The following is a 22,836-nucleotide window of genomic DNA, read 5'->3' as shown; positions in this document are numbered from 1 at the left end:
CAACTAATTTATAAAAGTCGTGACACTCTAAAAACCATCATGCAGATGAAGAAATAGAGCATTAGTAGGATTACAGATATCTCCCATGCCCCGTCTCAAACGTGACATACTTCCCCAAAAGACAGCACATTTCTGACTGCTGTCGCCCTCCGCTTTGCATGGATGAACTTGATGTGGGTGAAATCTCAGACGATCTTCCTCTGTACCTGGATGCTTCCTTTCAATATTATGGAAGGTAGATTCACCCATGTTTTTGTGTGTCGCAATACAATAAGTACAATAGGTTATTTTCTTTTGTATTGCTGTATAACATTTCCTTTTGTGGATATATGGCAGTTTAATTAACTATTGATGAGATTTTGTCTTTTGAAGTAAGAATATTACTGCTATGAACATCTTCACAAAATTTTTCTTTGATAACACATGTATTTCTTTTGTTGGAAAGAGTGGAATTGGTACACCAAAGTGTATACATACATTCAGTTTTGATAAATACCAACAGTTTTCTGAGTGCTTGTACTAAGGTATATCTACAACTTAATACAGAAATTCTAATTGTTCCTCTTCTTTGCTCAAATTTCATTTGTTTACTTATCATTCTACTGGGTATACATAGTGGAATCTTATTGTTGTTTTAATTTGTGTTTCTCTGACAAACAATGATATTAACCACATTTTCACATAATTACTGTACAATTATATCCTGTTTCGTGATGCATCGATTCCAGGAATTTATCCTGCTTTGAAATTAAAAACTTTAAAATTGGTTCATCTATCTTTATTGACTTGAAAGATCTTTAAGCATTCTGGATTCCTAATGCGTATTGAAAACATCTTGTAAGAAGCAGGGGTCAAGATTCATTTTTTAAAAAATGTATATTAACCTGACACAGTACTGTTTCTTAAAAAGACCATCCTTTCAGCTGGGCACGGTGGCTCACGCCTGTAATCTCAGCACTTTGGGAGGCCAAGGCAGGTAGATCACGAGGTCAGGAGTTCAACACCAGCCTGGCCAAAATGGTGAAACCCCATCTCTACTAAAAATACAAAAATTAGCAGGGTATGGTGGCAGGCGCCTGTAATCTCAGCTACTTGGGAGGCTGAGGCAGGAGAATCGCTTGAACCCGGGCGGCAGATGTTGCAGTGAGCCGAGATCACGCCACTGCACTCCAGGCTGGGTGACAGAGTGAGACTCTGTCAAAAAAAAAAAGAAAAAGAAAAAAAGACCATCTTTTCTCCAGGACATTATGTTGGCACTTTTTCTCCAGGACATTGTGTTGGCACTTTTGCATAAATCTTGTAACTATATATGAATGGATATAGAATTTCCATTCCGTTTGATTGGTCTATTATAATACATTTTTATGTCTTGTACTCTAAGTCATTCACCTTTGGTCTTCAAAATTGCCCTAGCAATTAATTCCTGGCCTTTTCCTTTAAGGTTTAGAATCAGTTTGTCAGTTTTGTTGGGGGGCTGAGGGGACTCCCCCTGGGATTTTGAATTTGATTGCATTACATTTACAATTCAATTTAGAAACAGACAAAAAATGTTAGTAGTACTGAGTCTTCTAAGTATATTCATTTATCGAGGTCTTTAAAATGTGAAATTCCTCTCAGTGTATCGTCCTGTGTGCTCTTCTGGAGGAGATCTTGCACAGTGTTCATTAAATGTTTTTATTTTTATTTTTTTATTTTTATTTTATTTTATTTTTATTTTTTGAGACGGAGTCTCGCTCTGTCGCCCGGGCTGGAGTGCAGTGGCCGGATCTCAGCTCACTGCAAGCTCCGCCTCCCGGGTTCCCGCCATTCTCCTGCCTCAGCCTCCCGAGTAGCTGGGACTACAGGCGCCCGCCGCTGCGCCCGGCTAGTGTTTTTGTAATTTTTAGTAGAGACGGGGTTTCACCGTGTTAGCCAGGATGGTCTCGATCTCCTGACCTCGTGATCCGCCCGTCTCGGCCTCCCAAAGTGCTGGGATTACAGGCTTGAGCCACCGCGCCCGGCCCGTTAAATGTTTTTAAATGCTGTTATAAATAATCATTTAAAAATTTTATTTTCCATTGGTGTGTGCTCCCTGTATGTATAAAAACACAATTTAAAAAGTCTTACCTTAAACTAGCAAGTTTGTAAAATTTATTTATTAGCTATAAAATTATCTAGTGTGTTTTAAAAATACTCTGTGTACACAATTTTATTGCCTGAAACAATAATAATTTTATTTCTTTCTTTAAAATCCTATTATTAGTCTGTTCTTATGTTAATGGATTGGATCACCAGAATAATGTCAGATACTCTTAGTAATTTCATTTAAAAATATATATATGTCTTATCTCAGGAAAAATCTTTAGTAATTAAACCTTAAGTATAAAAATAATTATAAATTTTACATAGATATCAGTTATCAGATTAAGGAAATTTCATTTTATTGCTATTTTAAGAAGTCTTTATCGTAGAAAAGGTATAGAATTTTATCAAATATAAGTATTTTTTCTGTATCAGTTGTTGATTTGAATATTTTTCTTCTTTATTTTGTTTGTGAATTATAATTCCTGATTTTGAAATATTAAACCTAACTTGCATTTTTGATGTTTTAACCTTTTCTTTATATTACTGAAGTCTATCCAGTAATATTTTGCTTAGGGCATCTATGTTCATGAAAAAGATAAGCCTCCACTTTTTCTTTTTTCTTTTTTTACTTAAATCTTCTATATCAAAATTATGCTGATTTCATAAACAGAATTGGAAGTTGTACTCTGTTTTCTAGTCTCTGAAAGAGTTTGAAAATTTGGTGGTGTTTCTCTCCCAAATGTTTAGAAGAATTCACAACTGAAACCATTAAGACCTGGTATTTTCTTGGTGAGAAGGTTTTAGTTCTGGATTTAATTTCTTTGACATACATAAGACAGTTCATATTCTTTCTGTGCTAGTTTTTAATGATTGCATTTCTAAAAAATTATGTTAGTTACATTTAATCTTCAAGAGTTTTAGGCATAGAAATATTCATAGTTCTATTTATCTTTTTAATATTTGTAGAATTTTTGAGTGACTTCTTTTTATTCCATATGTTGGTAATTTGTGAGTTTTCTGAGTTTTTAAAATTTCCTTCTTTTTAATTTATTTGGGTATAACTTGATTATTGTTTATGTTATATGGATATATCCTTGATTTCCTGCCTTTCCTAAAATAAGTATTTGGGGCTTTTAAATTTTACTTTAAAAGTAACTTTACTGAATTCTACATGTATGATATTTCATAAATTCATTGTCAGTTAGTTTAAGGTATTATCTATTTGTGATTTCTTTCTGTAAAAATCTAGATATATGTATATATGTAGAAAGTCTATAAAAATATAAACCGTATTAATCTTTGTTTTCTACTTTTGTTTCTCTTTGACCACAGTCTGGATAATTGCCTGGCCATATTTTAAATGATCTTTTCTGTTGTTTTGAATCTGCTGATAAACTTTAAGGAATGATTAATGAATCATTCCTTAAAATTTTGATGTCTGTTATGTGATTTTTTTCAATGCTAGCGTTTTCATTTTATACTCTTAGAGTTTCCAGGCTTCTGGTGAAATTCCTCGTCTTCATCTTGCCACTTATTTTCTTGAACATGATATTTTTTAATCCTGTGTCTTATGACTCTAATATTGAGGTCTGTTTCTACTATGTGACTCTGTGTGTGCGTGCGTGCATGCGTGTGTGTGTGTGTGTTTTACATATATGGATATATTTACTGACATCCATGGGGATTTTTGATGGAATATTGAACTTCCGATATAAAAAAACCGTAGGGTCTGGGAAGATGTTATTTTCCTTCCAAGAAGATTTGACTGTGCCTCCTAGTGGGCACACAAGTTGTAGACAAACTACCTTGACTCTGCGAAGTCTCGTTTAATTTTTTTGTTTTTTTTTTTTGAGACGGAGTCTTGCTGTCGCCCAGGCTGGAGTGCGGTGGCGCCATCTCGGCTCACTGCAAGCTCCGCCTCCCGGGTTTACGCCATTCTCCCGCGGTAATTTTTTGTATTTTTAGTAGAGACGGGGTTTCACCGTGTTAGCCAGGATGGTCTCGATCTCCTGACCTCGTGATCCGCCCGCCTCGGCCTCCCAAAGTGCTGGGATTACAGGCACGAGTCACCGCGCCCGACCTCCCTTTGAAAAGGCGAGCCACCTTACTGGACTCAGGTGAAAAGTTGGGCTGATATTCCTTTGGCTTTCCTCTGTTTCTGAACCCTGAACTTGGATTTGTGTCTCCCCAGTGCTGTGTGAGGCTGCTCAAATCTCTGCTGAACATGAGACACTTAGGCTGACTGTGATGCTGCTGAGAGACACTCAGCACAGCGGCAGTGTGTGCTGGGAGGAGGGCATGGAAAGGATGCCGTGTGGCCCGGTGCATCCTGATTTTCTTCAAGATCTTAGCTCCCGAAGTCATTGCCGCTTTGCTGATTTTACTATCCCTGCCATTAGATGCTTGATTTGTATTTTATCCAGTCTTGGTAATTGTTCATGGTTAGGAGAATGTGACTGATAGTAGCTGCTTCATGACAGCTGTGAAGGAGACTACATCTGTTTTTATTGCATTTGTGTCAGAAGATCATTTGCCCTCAAATACCTAGGTTAGTTTGGCGTTTCATGCCTTTAAATTTTGAATTATGTATGCATCAAGGGGTGGGAGAGGAAAGACAGAGAAACACACCCTATTTAAAGTTACTATTAATATATTATTTCTGGCTTACGTTTATGGTAACAGTTGATTGTAGAGTTAACAAGAATTAACAGTGAGACAAAAGTCAGCTATGAATAATTGAATGAAAAGTTAAAAAAATTACTCTTATTTGGATGCTTCTATGGATCTAGAGGGAAAGTTTTAAGTATTAGCCAAAATTTAACATAACAATTTTTTATAATATGACATAACTTGTCATACTATATTGTATCTTGTGCTGGGAAAAAAACTGTTAACTTGTGGTGTGTTTGTTTTTTAAAGTGTTGACACTATAGTGGTATTGTGGCTTCAAATAATACGTTGCATTTGCAGTATTTTCAGAAATACACATTCATAGAGAAAAGGAGAAACACATTAAGAGACATATTTATTTATTAATGTAAGAATAAGATATAATATATTGAGATCATTACCAGAATAGTTTATTAAAACTGAAAATAGCTAATGCGACTTATAATTTATACAATTATTAATATAAATAAAATCTAAATATGTTTCTGTATATGAATTAAGTATTTAATATGTAAGTATTATGATTTCATAAAATGAATTTGCATATATTTGTATATACACACACAGACCACCTTTTATATTTATCATTTCTAACTCTATCATAAAACGAAAATGGAAAAAATGGAAAATAAATACAAAAAAAAAATCAGGTAAAAGGTGCACTGATATACAGCTTACAGTAAAATTACCTGCTTTTTATTGGTCATAGGAAAAGGTGAAAGTGTCGTGTCCTTCTGGACTTGGCATCCATTATGTGGAATCAAATAGTTTGTGCTCTCCTTGTCTATAGGTAACAACCCATAAAATAAAAGATATTAGGTTGCTATAAGGACATATATTTTACATTGTATTAGTGGTTATTCCCTGTAGCAATATTAGTGCCTAGTAAATAATATCAAGTAGTCACCTATCGGGTATTCATTAAAACGATCTTGTCCTTAGGCCACATAACAAAACTTTATTTTTTTTTGTTTCTAGTGGTTATCATTGTATTATGTCTGTTGCTTTAAATGACAAATTTTGTTCAAATATTTGGGTTTCTTCCCAGCCGATTACTTTACAAGAAAAAAAAAAAAACATTAAATATAATTATATCTATAAAGATTACAAAGACCAGGAGAATGACTTCTCTGTTTCATGTTTAAAAAGAAATTCACATATAACATCTGCATTTTAGTTTTATTTCATTATCATGAACTCTGTTACATTAAACATATAACATAATGTTGCATAATATTCATTTTTATTTCTAGCAAGTTATTAATCATCGACATAGAAGTCTCTTGAGGCAAACTTCATTTCCAGACTGGTGTCTGCACAAGGCAGCGGGCAGGCCTCCCAGTTAGACTGCTTTCTGCCACAGCAGTGCTGATCTGACCTAACAACCACCGCTGCCAGGAAGCGGGTCACAGCGGCGAGTCAGCAGGCAGTTCCACGGGAAGTACAACCAACCAGGACAGGGCCCATTGTTGTGCTGCCTGTTTATGTTGAAGACACGTAATATCATTCATTTTAAACATGTTACATGTAGGGGAGAAAGAGAAAATAGAAAGGAGCCGGATCTTCCTGCATGGGCTTTACAAAAAAGCAAACTTAAAATCAGAAACGAAAATGCATCATCAAGCCAACAAACATCTGTTGATTCTATAAGAAAATACATTGCCTTAGATACTTAGAGTGTCCCATTCTTGAGCACTGTGTAGACGTGCTAGAGACAAAACACAAATAACAATGAAAAAGTCACATACTTCACTTGGAGCTGAGGACAGTAGTTAAATAGCTGTATGGAGGGTGTGTAGTCCTAACTGGCAAGTCAAGAGGTTAGAAGGGAATAAATCCTATCAGGTTGTTTTTTAAAATAAGTATCACAATGAAAAACAAATGTGTGGAAATCTTAAAAAATTAATAAGATTCTGATGAGCAGAAGAATGGTCTAGAGCCACATTATGGGGTTTAAAAAATATGTAGGATTATTTAGAGAAATGAACCATGCAATTTGATGTGAGCGAGAGGTTAAAAGACTATAATATTTGAAATTCTAGGAAATGAAAACAGCTGCCATTGTTGAGTGCTTATTACATGGCAGAACTGCCTCAAATAGCTTTACATATATTATCACATTCCATCTCAAAAGGCAGGCAAAACAGTATAAGAATTGTTATTTTGACTCTGCAGTTGAATAAGCTGAGACTTGAGGTTAAGCAGATTTTCTAAAGTCTTCCCATGAGTGGCAGAGCTAGTGTTAACGTCCAGGTCATGCAACTCCAGAGTGGACGCCTGGCAGGCTTCTCTCAGCAGCACACGTGCTGCGCCCAGAGGCAGGCAGTTTCATTATTATTATTATTATCATTATTATTATTATTATTATTATTATATGTGATCTTCTGTAAACACAAACACATACTTTCTCAAAATACATCACCTATAGATAGGTACACAGTTAACCAATAGGACACTTACACAGGCCTACCGAGTGACATGTTCACAGCATAGTGCGAAACCAGCAGCCCGGGGCACTTGGAGCCATTGGCACCTGGGAGGTCCCACAAAGTTTCTAGGCTCGCCAGAGACGGGGGCCAGTGGCTCAATGGCTCTCTCGTAAGCTGTGGAAGCATTGGTGGCTGTAGACACTAACGCGGCAGGATTCTGCAGTCTGTTGCTGGTTTATTGAGAAGTGTAATGACCAGTGAAGAAAAGGAGGGACTTTATCCATTAAGAAGGAAGGAACTTATTCCCTGGAACCAGAGTCCATCAACGATTAGCAAGGCTGAGCTCTTGTCATCTCACCTATGAGCTAAAATGGAGTGCTTAAAATATCCCCTGACCAAGAATCCTCTTGTTTCAAATGATACAAATAAGGAAAGAAGACAGTGAAGTGAAGAGAAAAGACAGGTGGGGAAGGAAGTGGCTGGCCCTGATGCTATTCGCTGGACCCAATGAGAATGTGCAATATTAACAATGAGAATGGTAACCAGTAAAAAAGTTAGATGGCTTGTCAGTCACTCAGAAAAAAGGGACTGCATAAGCAGAAATCCTCACGGTTTTATAGAATTTCACTGTCATTATTATTTCCATAATTATATTATGTATAAAGCATAGAATCAGCATCAAGCAATGTGTTGCAGGTGGTAGCAATGGCCTGTTCCACAACATGAACTGTAACACTGCATGGGAAAGAGATTTACATGAAAGGGGAGCTGAGAGAGGTTATGAGTTCATCAGGAAATAACTTTCTTTAGATACTCAAAGCTCATCACCCACATCTACTCTCTAGTAAAACTTGGCATAAAGACAATATCTAAGCCCAAACAGATTTAAATAAATAAAATTTAAAAACCCTAGCCAGCCGTGGTGGTATGCACCTGTAGTCCCAGCTACGTGGGAGGTTAAGGCAGGAGGATTGCTTGACCCCAGGGGATAGAGTCTGCAGTGATCTATACTTTGGTCACTGCACTCCAGCCTGAGCAGCTGAGTGAGACCCTGTCTCAAAAAAATGAAAACAAAAAAATAGATAGTGAGAAAGAGAAATGAACTCCATGTACACGCAGATGGATACATGATCCAGGCTATCTCTTGTGTCTGTTGAACATCTAATGAAATTCTCATTTACAAAATAGAGAGTTGAAAAGCATTTTGTCCAATTAGAGTCTAAGTCTATGCTGAACTTGGGGAGAAGTGAAATAGTGTAGTTAGGCTTTCCAACAAGCCTAGAAATTGGATCTGCTGGAAAATGAAGCTCGACTAAAACGCCTTGGTTTTATGAATTAAAATGTGTATATCACTATCATTTAATTCATTGCAACTTATGGAATAACTAAAAATGAAAAAAGTTCAAGCAGAATGCAACAGACAGTGTGTGCCCACCATGCATATTGGTTTCATATCTCTTTTAAAAACATTTAAAATTAAAAGTGCTGTATTTTTTTTCACATGTACTTTTGTGATTGGGTTGCAGCCATAAGGGTGTGGTAAGAAAACACTGTGTCCTAATTTAATTGTAACACTTATTTTCTGAGTGGTACAAAAAATAACAGTATGTTTTAATTGTATGATGTCTTAGATTAGATAGATGACTTACTGTTCTATAAACACAGGGTAAATACCACTTCAACCTACTTATTTTCATAAGTGGTGATAATGGTTATCTTGAAGTTATTATCCTTCCATCCAGTGTTTCATATGTTTACTATATACATGAACACATATATAAATTCAAAAAGTGGGTATACCGCTATTTTCTATATTTTAATTAACTCATAACATAGTAACTATATTCTTTTTTTTTTTTTTTTTTTTTGAGATGAGGTCTTACTCTGTTGCCCAGGCTGGAGTGCAGTGGTACGATCTCGGCTCACTGCAGCCTCCGCCTCCCAGGTTCACGTGATTCTCCTGCCTCAGCCTCCCGAGTGGCTGGGACTACAGGCGTGTGCCACCACGCCCACTAATTTTTTGTAGTTTTAGTAGAGATGGGGTTTTACCGAGTTAGCCAGGATGGTCTCAATCTCCTGACCTCACGATCTGCCCACCTCAGCCTCCCAAAGTGCTGGAATTACAGACGTGAGCCACTGCGCCCGGTCATTAACTGTATTCTTTTACAAAAAAGCTGTTCATCAGCCCTCATGCTTTCAAAAATTTTCCATCTTGAAAATTTTAGACCTAATTTATTCTAAAGTCCCTCTAGAATTTTCTTGTAATGACACACAACAAGTTATATTTGTCTATTAATCTTTATTATAGACTTTTAACTAATTTCTGTATTTTCTGCTCTTACAAAGAGTCGTAAGAATTGTTTTATAAATTCTCGTTTTGCTCATGTTTGAGAGTTTCAACAGAGATATTCCCAGTTGAATATGAATCTTCAAGTTTAGAAGATATTGCCAGATAATTCTTCCAATTAGTTAAAACTACAAGATTCAGTAGTATAGACATGTTTTCCCAGCCCAAGACACAACTTCATTTGGAAATCAAGCTCTGACACCACCTAGCCCTGTCCCCTTGGGCCAGTCACTGACTTCTGTTAGCACCAGTTCTCTTGCCTGTAAACATAAAAATACTTATCTGACTCCAGGCATAGGTTCTAGAGGACAGCACCATGCACAGAGTGCCTGTGAGATGCTGAGGACAGCACCATGCACAGAGTGCCTGTAGGCTATTATTATCATTATGACTAAACTATGATTAATTCTGCTAGGCTTTTGTGTGTAATATAGCATCTTATAGTTTGAAATAGCACCAGAGAGCCTTCTATCCTTTCTCATTTATTTTCCATCTTTTTAGTTCATATTTTTTGCCCAAATTTCTATTATAGTTCCACTTTTAAATTGATTCGTAGGAATATGTTATAAATTGCTGCTGATCTACTGATTATATGCACAGCTTATACACCTCTCTGTCTTTGCTTATTTTTTATCATTATATGGTTGACCAGGGCTTGTTAAATTTAATGTATTGAGATTGCTCCATCATTCTCTTTATAATTTATATTTTTGAATCCTATTTCCTTCTTTACATACAAATCATAAGAGTGTCATTCTATATGCTTGTAAAAATGCTTTAAACTTTGCTGCTCATATTTGGGATTTAAATTCACTTATAAGTAATTTTTACACATGCTATGGGATAGAGATCAACACTTGTTTTCTTTACAAATAGATGATCAGCCGTCTCAGCAGCACCCTTTACCGCTGAGAAGTAGTGCAGCCTGGTTGGTCATACATTGTATGTTTGATATGGACAGGAGGCAGGGAGATACTGGGTAGAAGAAAGCAGTTCCCCAGCAAAGGCTCCACCCTCAAACTTGGAAACCCACAGCCCTAGATGGGAACAAGTATTCCTGTTTTCATGCCCAAAAGTTGCCTTTGGTCCACCATGCCCCCCATCCTGTGCCCCCAAACACCAGGCTCCACAAGCAGATGAACAGAAGAGCAGAAGAGTGCCAGAGAAGGAGAGAAGAGAAGGAGCATCTGAACGTCTAGAGTTCAGCTGGGGATGATTGGAGAAGAGATTGGCCATTGGATGGCCAAACTGCTGGGAAGATCATCTTCCCACTCCATCCCCTTTCCAGCTCCCCATCCATCCCACTGAGCGCCACCTCCACCACTCAATAAAAACCCTGTATTCACCATCCTTCAAGTCCATGTGTGATCTGATTTTTCCTGCATGCCAGACAAGAGCTTAGGATACAGAAAGCTGTCACACTGGCCCTCTGCCCTAGAAAAATTGCAGAAGCTCCGCTGAACTGTTTAGCACTTAAGCTGCTCATACATGGCAAAGCTAAAAGAGCACACTGTAACACATGCCCACTTGGGCTTCAGAAGTTGCAGGCACTCACCTCTAGATGCTACTAGGGGGCCAGAGCCCAAAGGTGCTGGCCCCAGCTCCTGCACATGCCCATCTACATGCTCCTCCTCCCATAAGGGGTTTGAGAACACACAGTGGCCAAACAGATGAGCCACACCCCTGTCACACATGCTATGGGCAGAGTTAGGGAACTCTCCCGTTTCATCTTCATCAATTCTCTAGTCTGTTTCAAGTGATCTGTGATCCATTTATCTAGTCTTTGCACCAGCACCACACTGTGTGATGACTTTAGTTTTTTGGAGTTTTGGTTGAGGTGTAATGTTTGTAGGAAAGTGCTTATGTTGTTAAGTGTGCAGGTGGGTGGTACGCAGCTCCAGAAAGTTATAAACACTCCAGAAGCCCCTTAAACACTAACAGTTCCCCTGCTACTGCCAACTTGACTTCTAACAGCAAGGATTGGTCACCTGTGTTTGTACTCGACGTAAGTGAAGACATATAGTGTGTTCTGTTATGTATCTGACCACTCACACTCAACATTGTGAGATTCATCCAGTTAACTCTCATCATGAATCATTTATTCTACTTTAAAAATTATTTTTGCTATAATTTTAAATGTCTGTAAAATGTGTAGATAAATTGTACAAGCAACTTTTAACACCAACCCTTTTAAGATACTTTGCTGGCACATAGTTCCATCAACCTTGAATATGTTGACTGGGTATTTAAACAAAGATATTCTCCTATGTCAACTCCATACAGTCATCGAAATGGGAAAATTATTACTGATGCACTGTTGTCACTGAATCAAGAGACCTTGTTCAAGATTTCCCACTGTCCCAGTAATGCCCATAGAGCCAGAGATTCAGGCCAGCATTGCATGTTGCATTTTGAACCATCATGCCCTTCACTCTCCTTCAGTCTGGACCAGTTCTGCAGTCTTCTTTTGACTTTTCTGACCTTGACATCTTTGAAGATATAGACCAGTTATTTTGCAAAATAAAAAATAACTTTGATTTCTTCACAGCTAAGAAGTCTTCCTACTCTTGAGTTTTTATTCTAAAGTAATGGAATTTACTAGAAATTCAAAAGGAGTAAAAATACTGGAAATGAATCATTTTGGCAATAATTGTAAATCACCGTTTCTCTAAAATTAATTACTTTTCTTGTTTTTCTGAGAAATTTGTAAACTTACATGCATTTCAGCTGCAATGGCCTCTCACATTCAAGTTTAAAAGCTTGGCTGTCTTATGGTATTGAAATTAAATACTGCTGAGAGAAATTGTATTTGGTATAAATTACCACAGTTTCAGCTTACTGCACAGATATCTATTAAACTACGTTTTCTTGTGAGTTGCTCTTCTTAAAGACAGCAGAATAATTAAAGCCTGTGGACCGAGTAATGAAGGATGAAGTATAAGCCTCCATTTTGTCATTATGCATGCTGAAAATGTGCAGAGAAGGGTGTAATTTTACAAATGTTTTTACATACCAATGAGATTCAGAATTAGAAATTCATTCACTTCTGTATCTTGGACATAAGTCACTCTCATTATGGGATGAGGAATCCTGGTGCCTTTTCACTCAGGTTTTCCGCTTGCTGCTGCCCTGTTTTCCAGGTGTCCCAGCTGTATTTCAGCTCCTCGGGGAAGCTTTGTTCCTCGCTGCCTCCTCACCTCTTCTCCTGTGTGGAGAGAGCCTTTCACCAGCTCTTCCAGGAGCAGCGACCTCAGTGTTTCATCCTCAGGTGAGTCCCCCTCAACCTTGTCTGCCACAATCAGGTTTGCCATGGGGCTTGGCGGTGAAGATGTCCTAATTTCCCATGGTTTACCTTTATTTACTTTCTCAGCACTCTGAGGTCCAGTATATCTTTGCAATAAGTACATTTGACTCGTTACAAAGGAGAAACATCTTGGCTACTAGGAATAGCCCCAAGTGTAGCTGGATCAATATTAACAAAGTTAACCTGAAACTCATTTCCGTTTCAAGATTTAAAGCTTAGATAAAAAGTTTTTGCTTTTGAACCTAAGAAAACATGGAGAAAGAAAAACTTCCAATATTAGTGAACCTAAGCCACTGTTCTTCAAAATCCAGGGCTGCCCCAAATACAATTTTCTTTCTTTCCAAAGGTTTCTCAGCCTGTTTCTTGTTATTTACCTTTGCTCACAGTTCACTGAATTCTACTTCCTAAATTTTTTTTTTCTTTTTTTTTTTTTTGAGGCAGGGTCTCACTCTGTCACCCAGGCTGGAATTTAGTGGCGTGATCACAACTCACTGCAGCCGACCTCCCAGGCTCAAGTGATCCTTCTGCCTCAGCCTCCCAAATAGCTGGGAATACAGGCACATGCCACCACACTTGGCTAATTTTTTAATTTTTGTAGAAGTGCGATCTCACTATATTACCCAGGCTGGTCTCAAACTCCTGGGCTCAAGCGATCCTTTTGTCACAGCCTCTCACAGTGCTGGGATTACAGACATGGGCCACCACATTCGGCCCAAAATATTTTTTGAATTTGAAATGTAATGCTAGATTTAACTCATAAATTAATAGAAAACTAAAGAAACATTTAAATGATAAAATCTGCATCAGAGACCTATATTTTATATTCGGCCAAACTTCTGCGAGGGAGGGAAACCTCTGTAAATACTCACGGCGGTGCCTTAGTTGTTGTCAGTAGTGCTGGTTGGAACTGAACGCATAAGTACAGTAGCACACAACTCAAGTGAAAGTGAAATGAAAATGGTGTAAAGTCAGAACCTGGATAGAATTCAAAAGGCTTATTTAAATATTAAAATGAGCACTTATATGTTTATATGCATTTTATCAAAAATTTTATGGAGGATGGAGGCACAGACTGATGGGTGCACACTTTGGTTTTCTAGTTTTCAAAGCAGCGTGCTAGCGGTTGTTTTCGTGCTGGGTTCAGAAGCGTCCTAAGGATGAGGAAGGTGCTGAGGCAGGGGCTTCGACCCATTCTAAACTCCAGGATAAGAAAGGCACGGAGGTAGGGGATTCCACCCATTCTAGACTCAAAAATGAGAAAGGCGCTGAGGCAGGGAATTCCACCCATTCTAGACTCAGGGATGAGAAAAGCGCCAAGACAGGGGCTTCTGCCCATTCTAGGCTCAAGGATGAGAAAGATGCCGAGACAGGGGCTCTCACCCATTCTAGACACAAGGATGAGAAAGGTACGGAGGCAGGGGCTTTCACCCATTCTAGACACAAGGGTGAGAAAGGCACTGAGACAGGGGCTCTCACCCATTCTAGATTCAAGGATGAGAAAGGCACGGGGGCAGGGGCTTCCACCCATTCTTTCTTTTGATATGGAGTTTTGTTCTTGTTGCCCAGGCTAGAGTGCAATGGCACGATCTCAGTTCACTGCTACCTCCGCCTCTTGGGTTCAAGCGATTCTCCTGCCTCAGCCTCCTAGTAGCTGGGATTACAGGCATGTGCCACCATGCCTGGCTAATTTTATATTTTTAGTAGAGTCGGGGTGTCACCATGTTGGACAGGCTGGTCTCGAACTCCTGAGCTCAGGCAATCCACCTGCCTTGGCCTCCCAAAGTGCTGGGATTACAGGTGTGAGCTAGTGCACCTGACCGTTCCACTCATTCTAGACTCAAGGATGAGAAAGGCGCAGAGATGGGGGCTTCCACCCATTCTAGACTCAGGCACCCCTATTTTTATCTGCTTTATCTGTCTAGTTTCCTGGTCTTCCTTTGATAAATAGGGAAAAGCTTTTTTTTTTTTTTTTTTTTGAGACGGAGTCTCCCTCTTTTGCCCAGGCTGGGGTGCGGTGGCCGGATCTCAGCCCACTGCAAGCTCCGCCTCCCGGGTTTACGCCATTCTCCTGCCTCAGCCTCCCGAGTAGCTGGGACTACAGGCGCCCGCCACCTCGCCCGGCTAGTTTTTTGTATTTTTAGTAGAGACGGGGTTTCACCGTGTAGACCAGGATGGTCGGGAAAAGCTTTTAAAAAGTTGCTTAGAAAAAGCACTGTAAATTGGTGAGATAGGGAGTGTGTAACACTGTTGACAATAACAACTAATGTTTATTGAGAGTTTACTGGGTGCCAGACCCTGGACTAGATTATTTCTATGTATTAGTTATTTCTTTAGAATTTACGTAAATTTTGAGTGCTCCCACTGAATTCTAGGATGACCATTGCAGCTGTTATGGGTGAGTTGTTGAAAGTGTGGGTCCTAGGAAGGCTCTGAGGGGAGAAAAGGAGGAACCAGCGGGCCGAGGCCCTTTGGGGATCCGCCTGGGAGAGGGCGCACAGCGGCCAGCGAGTTGTTTCAGTGAAGAACCCCGTTTATCTTAGTTTAACCCAACAGTTTTCACATGTATTTGCTCATGGAACTTTTTATCCAGTTACTATTCTGCAGAACTAGTTTTCCTTTGGGTCATTTTTTTAAAGCTAATGATTCCATGTACCAACCCCTTATTTTGAAAAAATCTCTCTTCATTCAAGTTTCAAGAAGGTGTTGATGCAGGATTTTGCTCCTTAGCTCGGCTAGGTCCGGGTTCTTGCCCTGGAAAAACGAGGCGTGCAGACACTAGAGAGTGAGTGGAGTAGAATTTACTACACGAAAGGGAAGCTCTCAGCAGAGAGGGCTCCTGAAAGCAGGATGCCGGATGCCCTCTTGGTTGAATACCGGGGCTTAAGGTGCAAATTCCTGGTGGCTCCACCCCCGTCCTTCCAGTGGGCATGCTTAGACCGAGCGGCTCCATATTGATTTATTCCCCTTGCTGCACGTGTGTTAAGGAACGGAGTTTTCCACCGCGGGCTTGTGTAGGCAAAGCCCCATGTGCAAATTCCCTTATCTGCAGAAAATATCTGATGTAAGCACTTGTAGGGCCAGTCGGAGGTTCTCCGGGGACCCTTCCCTGACTGTCTGCCTGAAGCAAGCTGGCGAACTCCTTTCGGTATCGCTCGTCCTGATATACAGAATTGAAGAGCACACCTGTGGTTACTAGGACTTACTATTTTAGTGATTCTCTTTCTTTCAAAACTGTGTGTGCTTTCATACAGCTTTGCCGCATCCTTGATTGTGTGGACTAAGATACATGCTTTCTCCGTTTTTACTAATAGGATAAAGTTAGCCATTTGAAATTCAACTTAGTAAGTTGTTTACAGGTCATTATTGAGTGTCGATTGTGTCTCAAAACGAGCACTTACAAAGGGTAATTTAAGATTTAGCAATCAAAACGCAAGTATTCCTGAAATGGATGTCCCAAAACTCAATACCAAACCAGAAAAAATTTCATTTTGTTTTCTAATGTTAACTTAGTACCTCATTTGTTGACACTCTTAGGCCCCAGTAGTTCAAAAGTCTGCACAAGTGAATGGAAGCATCCATTAACGACTCGACACTTTAAGAAAATAATTAAATTTCAACTTCTTTTCTGGCAAACACTTTTAATCAACTTTGTTAAAAGAGATGTTTCCCCGCAGAAAACCAAGGAAGCACTCATAAAAGGGCTTTAAAAAGTTTTTCTGGTTACCGGATAAGTAAAGGCTGTTTTTATGAGTTTTTCATCTGGGTGAAGTAATAACTTCATTGTAGAGCAGATCACTGTGAAATAGTAATTACTGTGTTGGAATTTTATGTTAATCCTATGTCATCTAGTGTCAGGAATAGAATATTTACCATTTGTAAAAACTGGGTGAGTTACTGAAGAATGCCTGGGATGTATCAAAAGTGATGCCATTATAAATAAAAAGTTCAGTGATCGTTCCTAGGTTAAAGAAAAATGTAAACTAGAGAACAGCAGAACCGAAAGCAAGCTTAAAAGGAAACCTAACCAGGTCAAATTTAGGATCTGCTGAGAGATCCACATCTGAAGACCTTACTGCCTTAGTTTTCATAGCTATGTACTTTACTTTCATTTCGAAGAACAGAGAAGGAATGCTCAGAAAGATTTCACAGCTTTTCCACAGAAGAGGTAACGTCTTTCCTGTAAGGCCCATGAAGCATGAACAGCTTTCCCAAGGCTAAGTGTGAGCCTGCATGTCTCAACACAGCGTGCTGTCATGGGATGGCCTCACTTTATGTTGACTTGCTAAGCTGAGTCAAGTCGGTTATGTCTTCCTTCTCAGCCTGACACCTTTCTGGCATAATTCACCTACACTAGGTGGTTCTACCCTGTGAGATACTGAATGGCAGAACTTGTGTCATATTTATTTGTAATGCCAGCATCTGAAGCACCATCAGGGACATGACCCAGTAAACATATACCAGGTATTTCGGACAAATGCATCAAACTGAAGTGTGAACGTAGACTGCAAACTCATTGCAAGTTAATATGCCATTCCTTCCTCATTTCTGTGTCTGAGAAATATCTCCAGTTAATATTTTTACTTGTTCCTTCAAAGTAGCTTCAAAGGATCAAAGCTTGTTCAAAGGAACAAAGTTCCTTCAAACTTACGTTTTTCCTCTCTGTTTTCCTTAGTGGAGAAAGGGGATCAGGAAAGTCTGAAGCCAGCAAACAAATCATAAGACACCTCACCTGCAGGGCTGCCTCCAGCAGGGCAATGCTGGATTCCAGATTCAAACATGTAAGTTTTTTGTTTGGGTTGTCAAATATGTGAATGAAGATGTTCAGTCAATTGTCATTTACAAATGGGGAGGGGACATCATAATAGACACAAGGGGGTCAAAATTTGTGGAAATACAGAATAAAAAATTACTGAGCTTGGGTTCAAATTAATATTGTTCAAGTGAACATTTATGTATTTTACATATTTAAAATACCTTGTACATACTTTGTATTTGCTCTGAATAGTTGGATCTAAAACATGTAATATAGGTAGATACTGTTCACAAAGAAAGTGCACTTTGAGGCTGGACGCAGGGGCTCATGACTGTAATCCCAGCACTTTGGGAGGCTGAGGCATATGAATCACCTGAGGTCAGGAGTTCAAGATCAGCCTGGCCAACATGGTGAAATCCTGTCTCTACTAAAAATACAAAAATTCGCCAGGTGTGGTGGCAGGTCCCTGTAATCCCAGCTACCCGGGAGGCTGAGGCAGGAGAATTGCTTGAGCCTGGGAGGCAGAGTTTGCAGTGAGCTGAGATGCGTCATTGCACTACAGCTGGGCAACAAGAACAAAACTCTGTCTCAAAAAAAAGAAAAGAAAAGAAAAAGAAAAAAGAAAGTGCACTTTGTTGTGTTAGGACATTCTGGGGAGCTGGCCAGAAAAGAAATTATTGCTTCTCTAATCTTAGAACACTAAATCCCCTTCCTCTTACTCTATGCTGAAGTCACCTTTGAGCATGTATCCCTCTCAGCCTGGCCCATGCAGTCTCATTCATTTGCTTTCTCATTCCACAAGCATCTATTAATATAAAGTGGCTTCCCAGTGCCTGTCCCTCGAATTCAGAGGTGCTGTCTCAACAGCATGGGAGAAGCTCAGTTTCCATGTGGGGAATAAATGAATACACTAAAATAAGTATTGTGACAGTATAGGAGACACATTCAGTTATCCCCAGTTTCCTAAGTTAACTTCCTTAGTTAACTTTACATTATCAAATAAATTTAATGTGGATAAACCATTTGTATGTCATCAGGAGACTGTACATTTGGCCTGTGTGTGTTTCCTTGTATGTGATGTACAGAACCAACATTGACATTTTCTTCAGTTTTTCTTACCTGCCCTGCTTTTGTTAGATAGTGGGATTTTTCTGCCTCTCTTCCTTTTTTTTTACAACCTTTTATTTTTCATTCAAGTGTAGGGAAGACACATTTGTTTAAAAAAATTTGTTTGTTATCTCACAGGTCAAGAGACCACTAAATGCATATATGGAAAATCGTATTCAATTCCACATATATACTAACAGAATATAAGACTTTCTATAAATAAATCAAATCTGTATAACATTCAAGAAATAATGTACATATGTGGTATATCATTGCCTTGACAAAAAATAATGCATACACACATCATAGACCGTGTTACAATAGAATAAAACTTTCTATTGGCACTTATTTCAAAGTGTGATATTGATGCAGTGTGAAATTTCCACTGAGGTACCTCTGATTCTGCCATGTGTCTGGCCGTACACACTTTTACAGAAGGATACCTGCATGTCAGTCATAATTTTATATTTAAAAGTGTCTGATTACATTCGTGCAAGACAGCTACACTTAAATCATTTCCTAAGTCAATGCCATCTAAAGGTTCAAAAGTTACAAATATGGAAATATACTGCACAATGAATATTGTGCTATTTGTGTTTGTTTCTGTGTCACCTGCTTTTTTATCTGGCTGCTACAGTGTAGAGTGATTTCTACCATGGTGGTGGTTACTTGGCATGTTCTGAAAATTTATAGTATCTGATTCCTCATTTAGAAATGAGAATAACTGATTTTTTAATTAATAAATTAGTATGATTTTACATATTTTATACCTGTGAATTATAAGTCATTTTAAAATTTATTCTGCTCTAATAGATCCCTGAGCTTATGTCTGATTCTGTAGACTTTTCTCTTTAAAAAGACTACATAATTAATCAGTTTTTTGAATATCTGTGGTATCATGTGTGTTCATTAATGACTTTAATTTATAACCATTTACGAAGCTCATACTGTATTGAGCACCTGCATAATTCCACAGCAAGCTCAAAATAATTTATGTTTTGAAATGGAGTCTTGCTCTGTCGCCCAGGCTAGAGTACAGTGGCACAATCTTGGCTCACTGCAATCTCCATCTCCTAGGTTCAAGCAATTCTCCTGCCTCAGCTTCCCAAGTAGCTGGGATTACAGGCATATGCCACCACACCTGCCTAATTTTTGTATTTTTTAGTAGAGATGGGATTTCACCATGGTGGCCAGGCTGGTCTCGAACTCCTGACCTCAAGTGATCTGCCCGCCTCAGCCTCCCAAAGTGCTGGGATTACAGGTGTGAGCCACTGCACCTGGCTGCTCAAAATAATTTAACATTGAGAGTCAACTTGGGAGAAAAGCATAACCTATCTTCTTTGTTCAAATACGTTAATATCCTGATGGCTGACACTTAAGAGTTAGAGTACATGTAAAACAACATGGTTCTAAAATAGCCTCAAGTTAACTAACAGAAATGACAGAAACTGATGACTTAATCATAATGAAAAGGAACAAGAGTTTCCCCTCTAAGTTATAAACAGTCATCTATTAAAATGATCATTTGGGAGACAGCAGGCTGTATAATTTCTTTAATGCATTCTCTATTACCTTATGTAAATTGGCTTTAAATTTTAGTTCAAACGAATACATTCTAAAATGCATTCCTTTGGATCAGTTAGATATAACCCTCCCAAATCAGCTAGCATCTGGGAGTCCAGATTACAGTATCAGTGCGTATTTCAAGTAAAACTAATTCTAGTTAACTTGTGTGTTTTATTCACTCCTCATGACAAATAAAAGATGTCGTAAATAAATGACTTCTCGTCTCATGAAAAAATATTGCCCAGGTTTGAGCATGGCTTCAATTCCATGTCAGCTATGGTTTTATTGTTTCCCTTTAAATTATTATCCACACGAATATCATTCAGTGTCCAAGATGTTCACGAAAATCATCAGCCATCATATCTGTAAATCATCTGAGTATATGTACAGAAATTAAATGCAAGCATTGAATACATTTTTTCATTTACTGTAAATCTTTATAAAATTAGAGGGTTTAGTGAAATTAAGTATATTTAAGAGATGAACCAGTACGATAAATCTTCACAATATCATTAATGGGTTCTTGGAAACTGTGACTTGAGACAAAACTATTTCCTGTCTGCTGTAAAAACTTAACTCTTGTTTGTATCAATTAGTCTATGATAAAATTAGACTTAGAAGGCACATTGTTTTGCTTAAAGTAGAAATTTCCAAGAATCTATTGATGATATTAAGTAAGTACTTCCTATACTTCCTGAAGGGAAAATGGAATTAAGGAAATGAGTAGGAAAGAACATCCTTGAACAGCCTTGATCTATGGAGCTATCTAGTAGAATGTTTGAAAGTCAGGATAAGATGAAAGGAAAGTTCACTAGGTGGCCCTAAGAGGAAAGGACACTGAGCTGATTAGAGACACGGTTTAGCCATATTTGGTTGTGAGACTCCACTGTGGAATATCACATAGGCCAACATGGGGAATGCTGGCAGGCGGGACCAGGTGTGTGGCAAGCACACAAACTGGACATTCCACTGAGAGAGCCTGGTTCATTCTAAAGGAGACAATTTTGCCTCGAATCCTAGGAAAATACTCATTGGAAGTCATTTGGATCAGCAGTTATCAAATAATGTGTAGTAAAAGAATGAAGAGAAGTAAAAGTCAGTGTACTAGTCTGTTCTCATACTGCCACAAAGATACTACCTGAGACTAGGAAATTTATTAAAAAAAAAAAAAAGGAGGTTTAATTGACTCAGTTCTGCATGGCTGGGGAAGCCTCAGGAAACTTACAGTGATGGCAGGAGGTGAAGGAGAAGGAAGCAAGGCATGTCTTACATGATGGCAGGAGAGAGAGCGTGTACAGGGGAAACTGCCGGTTTTAAACCATAGATCTCATGAGAATGCCCTCATGATCATGAGAACAGCATGGGGAAAACTGCCCCCATGATTCAATCACCCCCCACCAGGTCTCTCCTTCAACATGTGGGGATTACAATTTGACTTGAGATTTGGGTGGGGGCACAGAGCCAAACCATAGCAGTCAGGATGTGTTGGGGTGGTCTTCAGTGTAGTATTGTGCAGACGCTGAGGAGTAGAGAAAGTGTTCCTGTGGTTGACAATAATGGCATCATTGTTAAAATAAAGATTGCCATCTCAGTGGAGTGTGGGGAGCAAGAGAACCCAAAGTGAAAGGGTTTGGGTGGAAACTAGAAGTTTCACACTGTCACAGCAGACAGTACTCTCCCTGAAGGAGGTTTCGGGAGAAGAGAGGGGAGGAGAAAGATTTAGTTGGTAACAACTAGAAAGTGAGAGAGTGCAGCATTGAGGTCCAGAAATGACTTTTGGCCATTATATGCAGGTCAAAAACTTATTTTTAAGAGACGTGACTGAAGTATTTCTGTCAGTCTTACACCTCATTTGGCCCATCTTAAAAGCCTACCTGAGCTCACATGCCTTTGTCCTGTGCTTCAAGTGCACTTTACCCCCTGGTAGATGGATGGTCCGATCACCACAGACGTGGATTTGTTCCCCCATACAATTTCAGAGCCATTTAAGAGCAGTTAGGAAGGGCTGTTTTGTTTCTAATCCCTGCATTTGAATTTCAAACATTGGAAGCAGGGGATTTTCTATGACATTAGATTTATTGGAATGGAAAAGTCATGTTTCAGGAAGCTTTCACCAACTCTGGCTCAAATGAATTTCAACTTGAAGAATATTCAATTCTGTTGAAATCACTTAAATAAGCATTTAGTATGCAATAGCTTTCAGAGAGCAGACTAGTGGGCTGGTATCGATTGATTTAACCTTTTTTTTTTTTTTTTTGAGATGGAGTCTCGCTCTGTCGCCCAGGCTGGAGTGCAGTGGGGCGATCTCGGCTCACTGCAAGCTCCACCTCCCGAGTTCATGCCGTTCTCCTGCCTCAGCCTCCCGAGTAGCTGGGACTACAGGCACCCGCCACCACGCCTGGCTAATTTTTTTGTGTTTTTACTAGAGACGGGGTTTCACCATGTTCACCAGGATGGTCTCGATCTCCTGACCTCGTGATCCACCCGCCTCGGCCTGCCAAAGTGCTGGGATTACAGGCGTAAGCCACCGCGCCTGGCCCCTGATTTAATATTTTTTATTGAAGATGCAGCAAGTTTTTACTTTTAGAAAAGACAG

The 22,836-nt window shown here is 39.0% G+C and overlaps 1 protein-coding gene across 2 annotated transcripts in view; it reads left to right on the top strand.

The window, feature by feature from the left end:
* Nucleotides 1-22,836, top strand: part of MYO16 (myosin XVI) — a 626,143-nt gene that overhangs the window by 278,364 nt on the left and 324,943 nt on the right. For both annotated transcript variants that reach the window (XM_023217640.2, XM_023217641.2), the window contains exons 13-14: nt 12,651-12,778; nt 17,487-17,592. In XM_023217640.2, the coding sequence (XP_023073408.1) occupies nt 12,651-12,778; nt 17,487-17,592 (234 nt within the window). The remainder of the gene's footprint in view (nt 1-12,650; nt 12,779-17,486; nt 17,593-22,836) is intronic.

This window comes from Piliocolobus tephrosceles, chromosome X (assembly GCF_002776525.5).
Source record: "Piliocolobus tephrosceles isolate RC106 chromosome X, ASM277652v3, whole genome shotgun sequence".
Classification (NCBI taxonomy): Eukaryota; Metazoa; Chordata; class Mammalia; order Primates; family Cercopithecidae; genus Piliocolobus; species Piliocolobus tephrosceles.
Note: the sequence above shows the minus strand (reverse complement) of the source record. Positions and strands in the feature narration are given on the sequence as shown.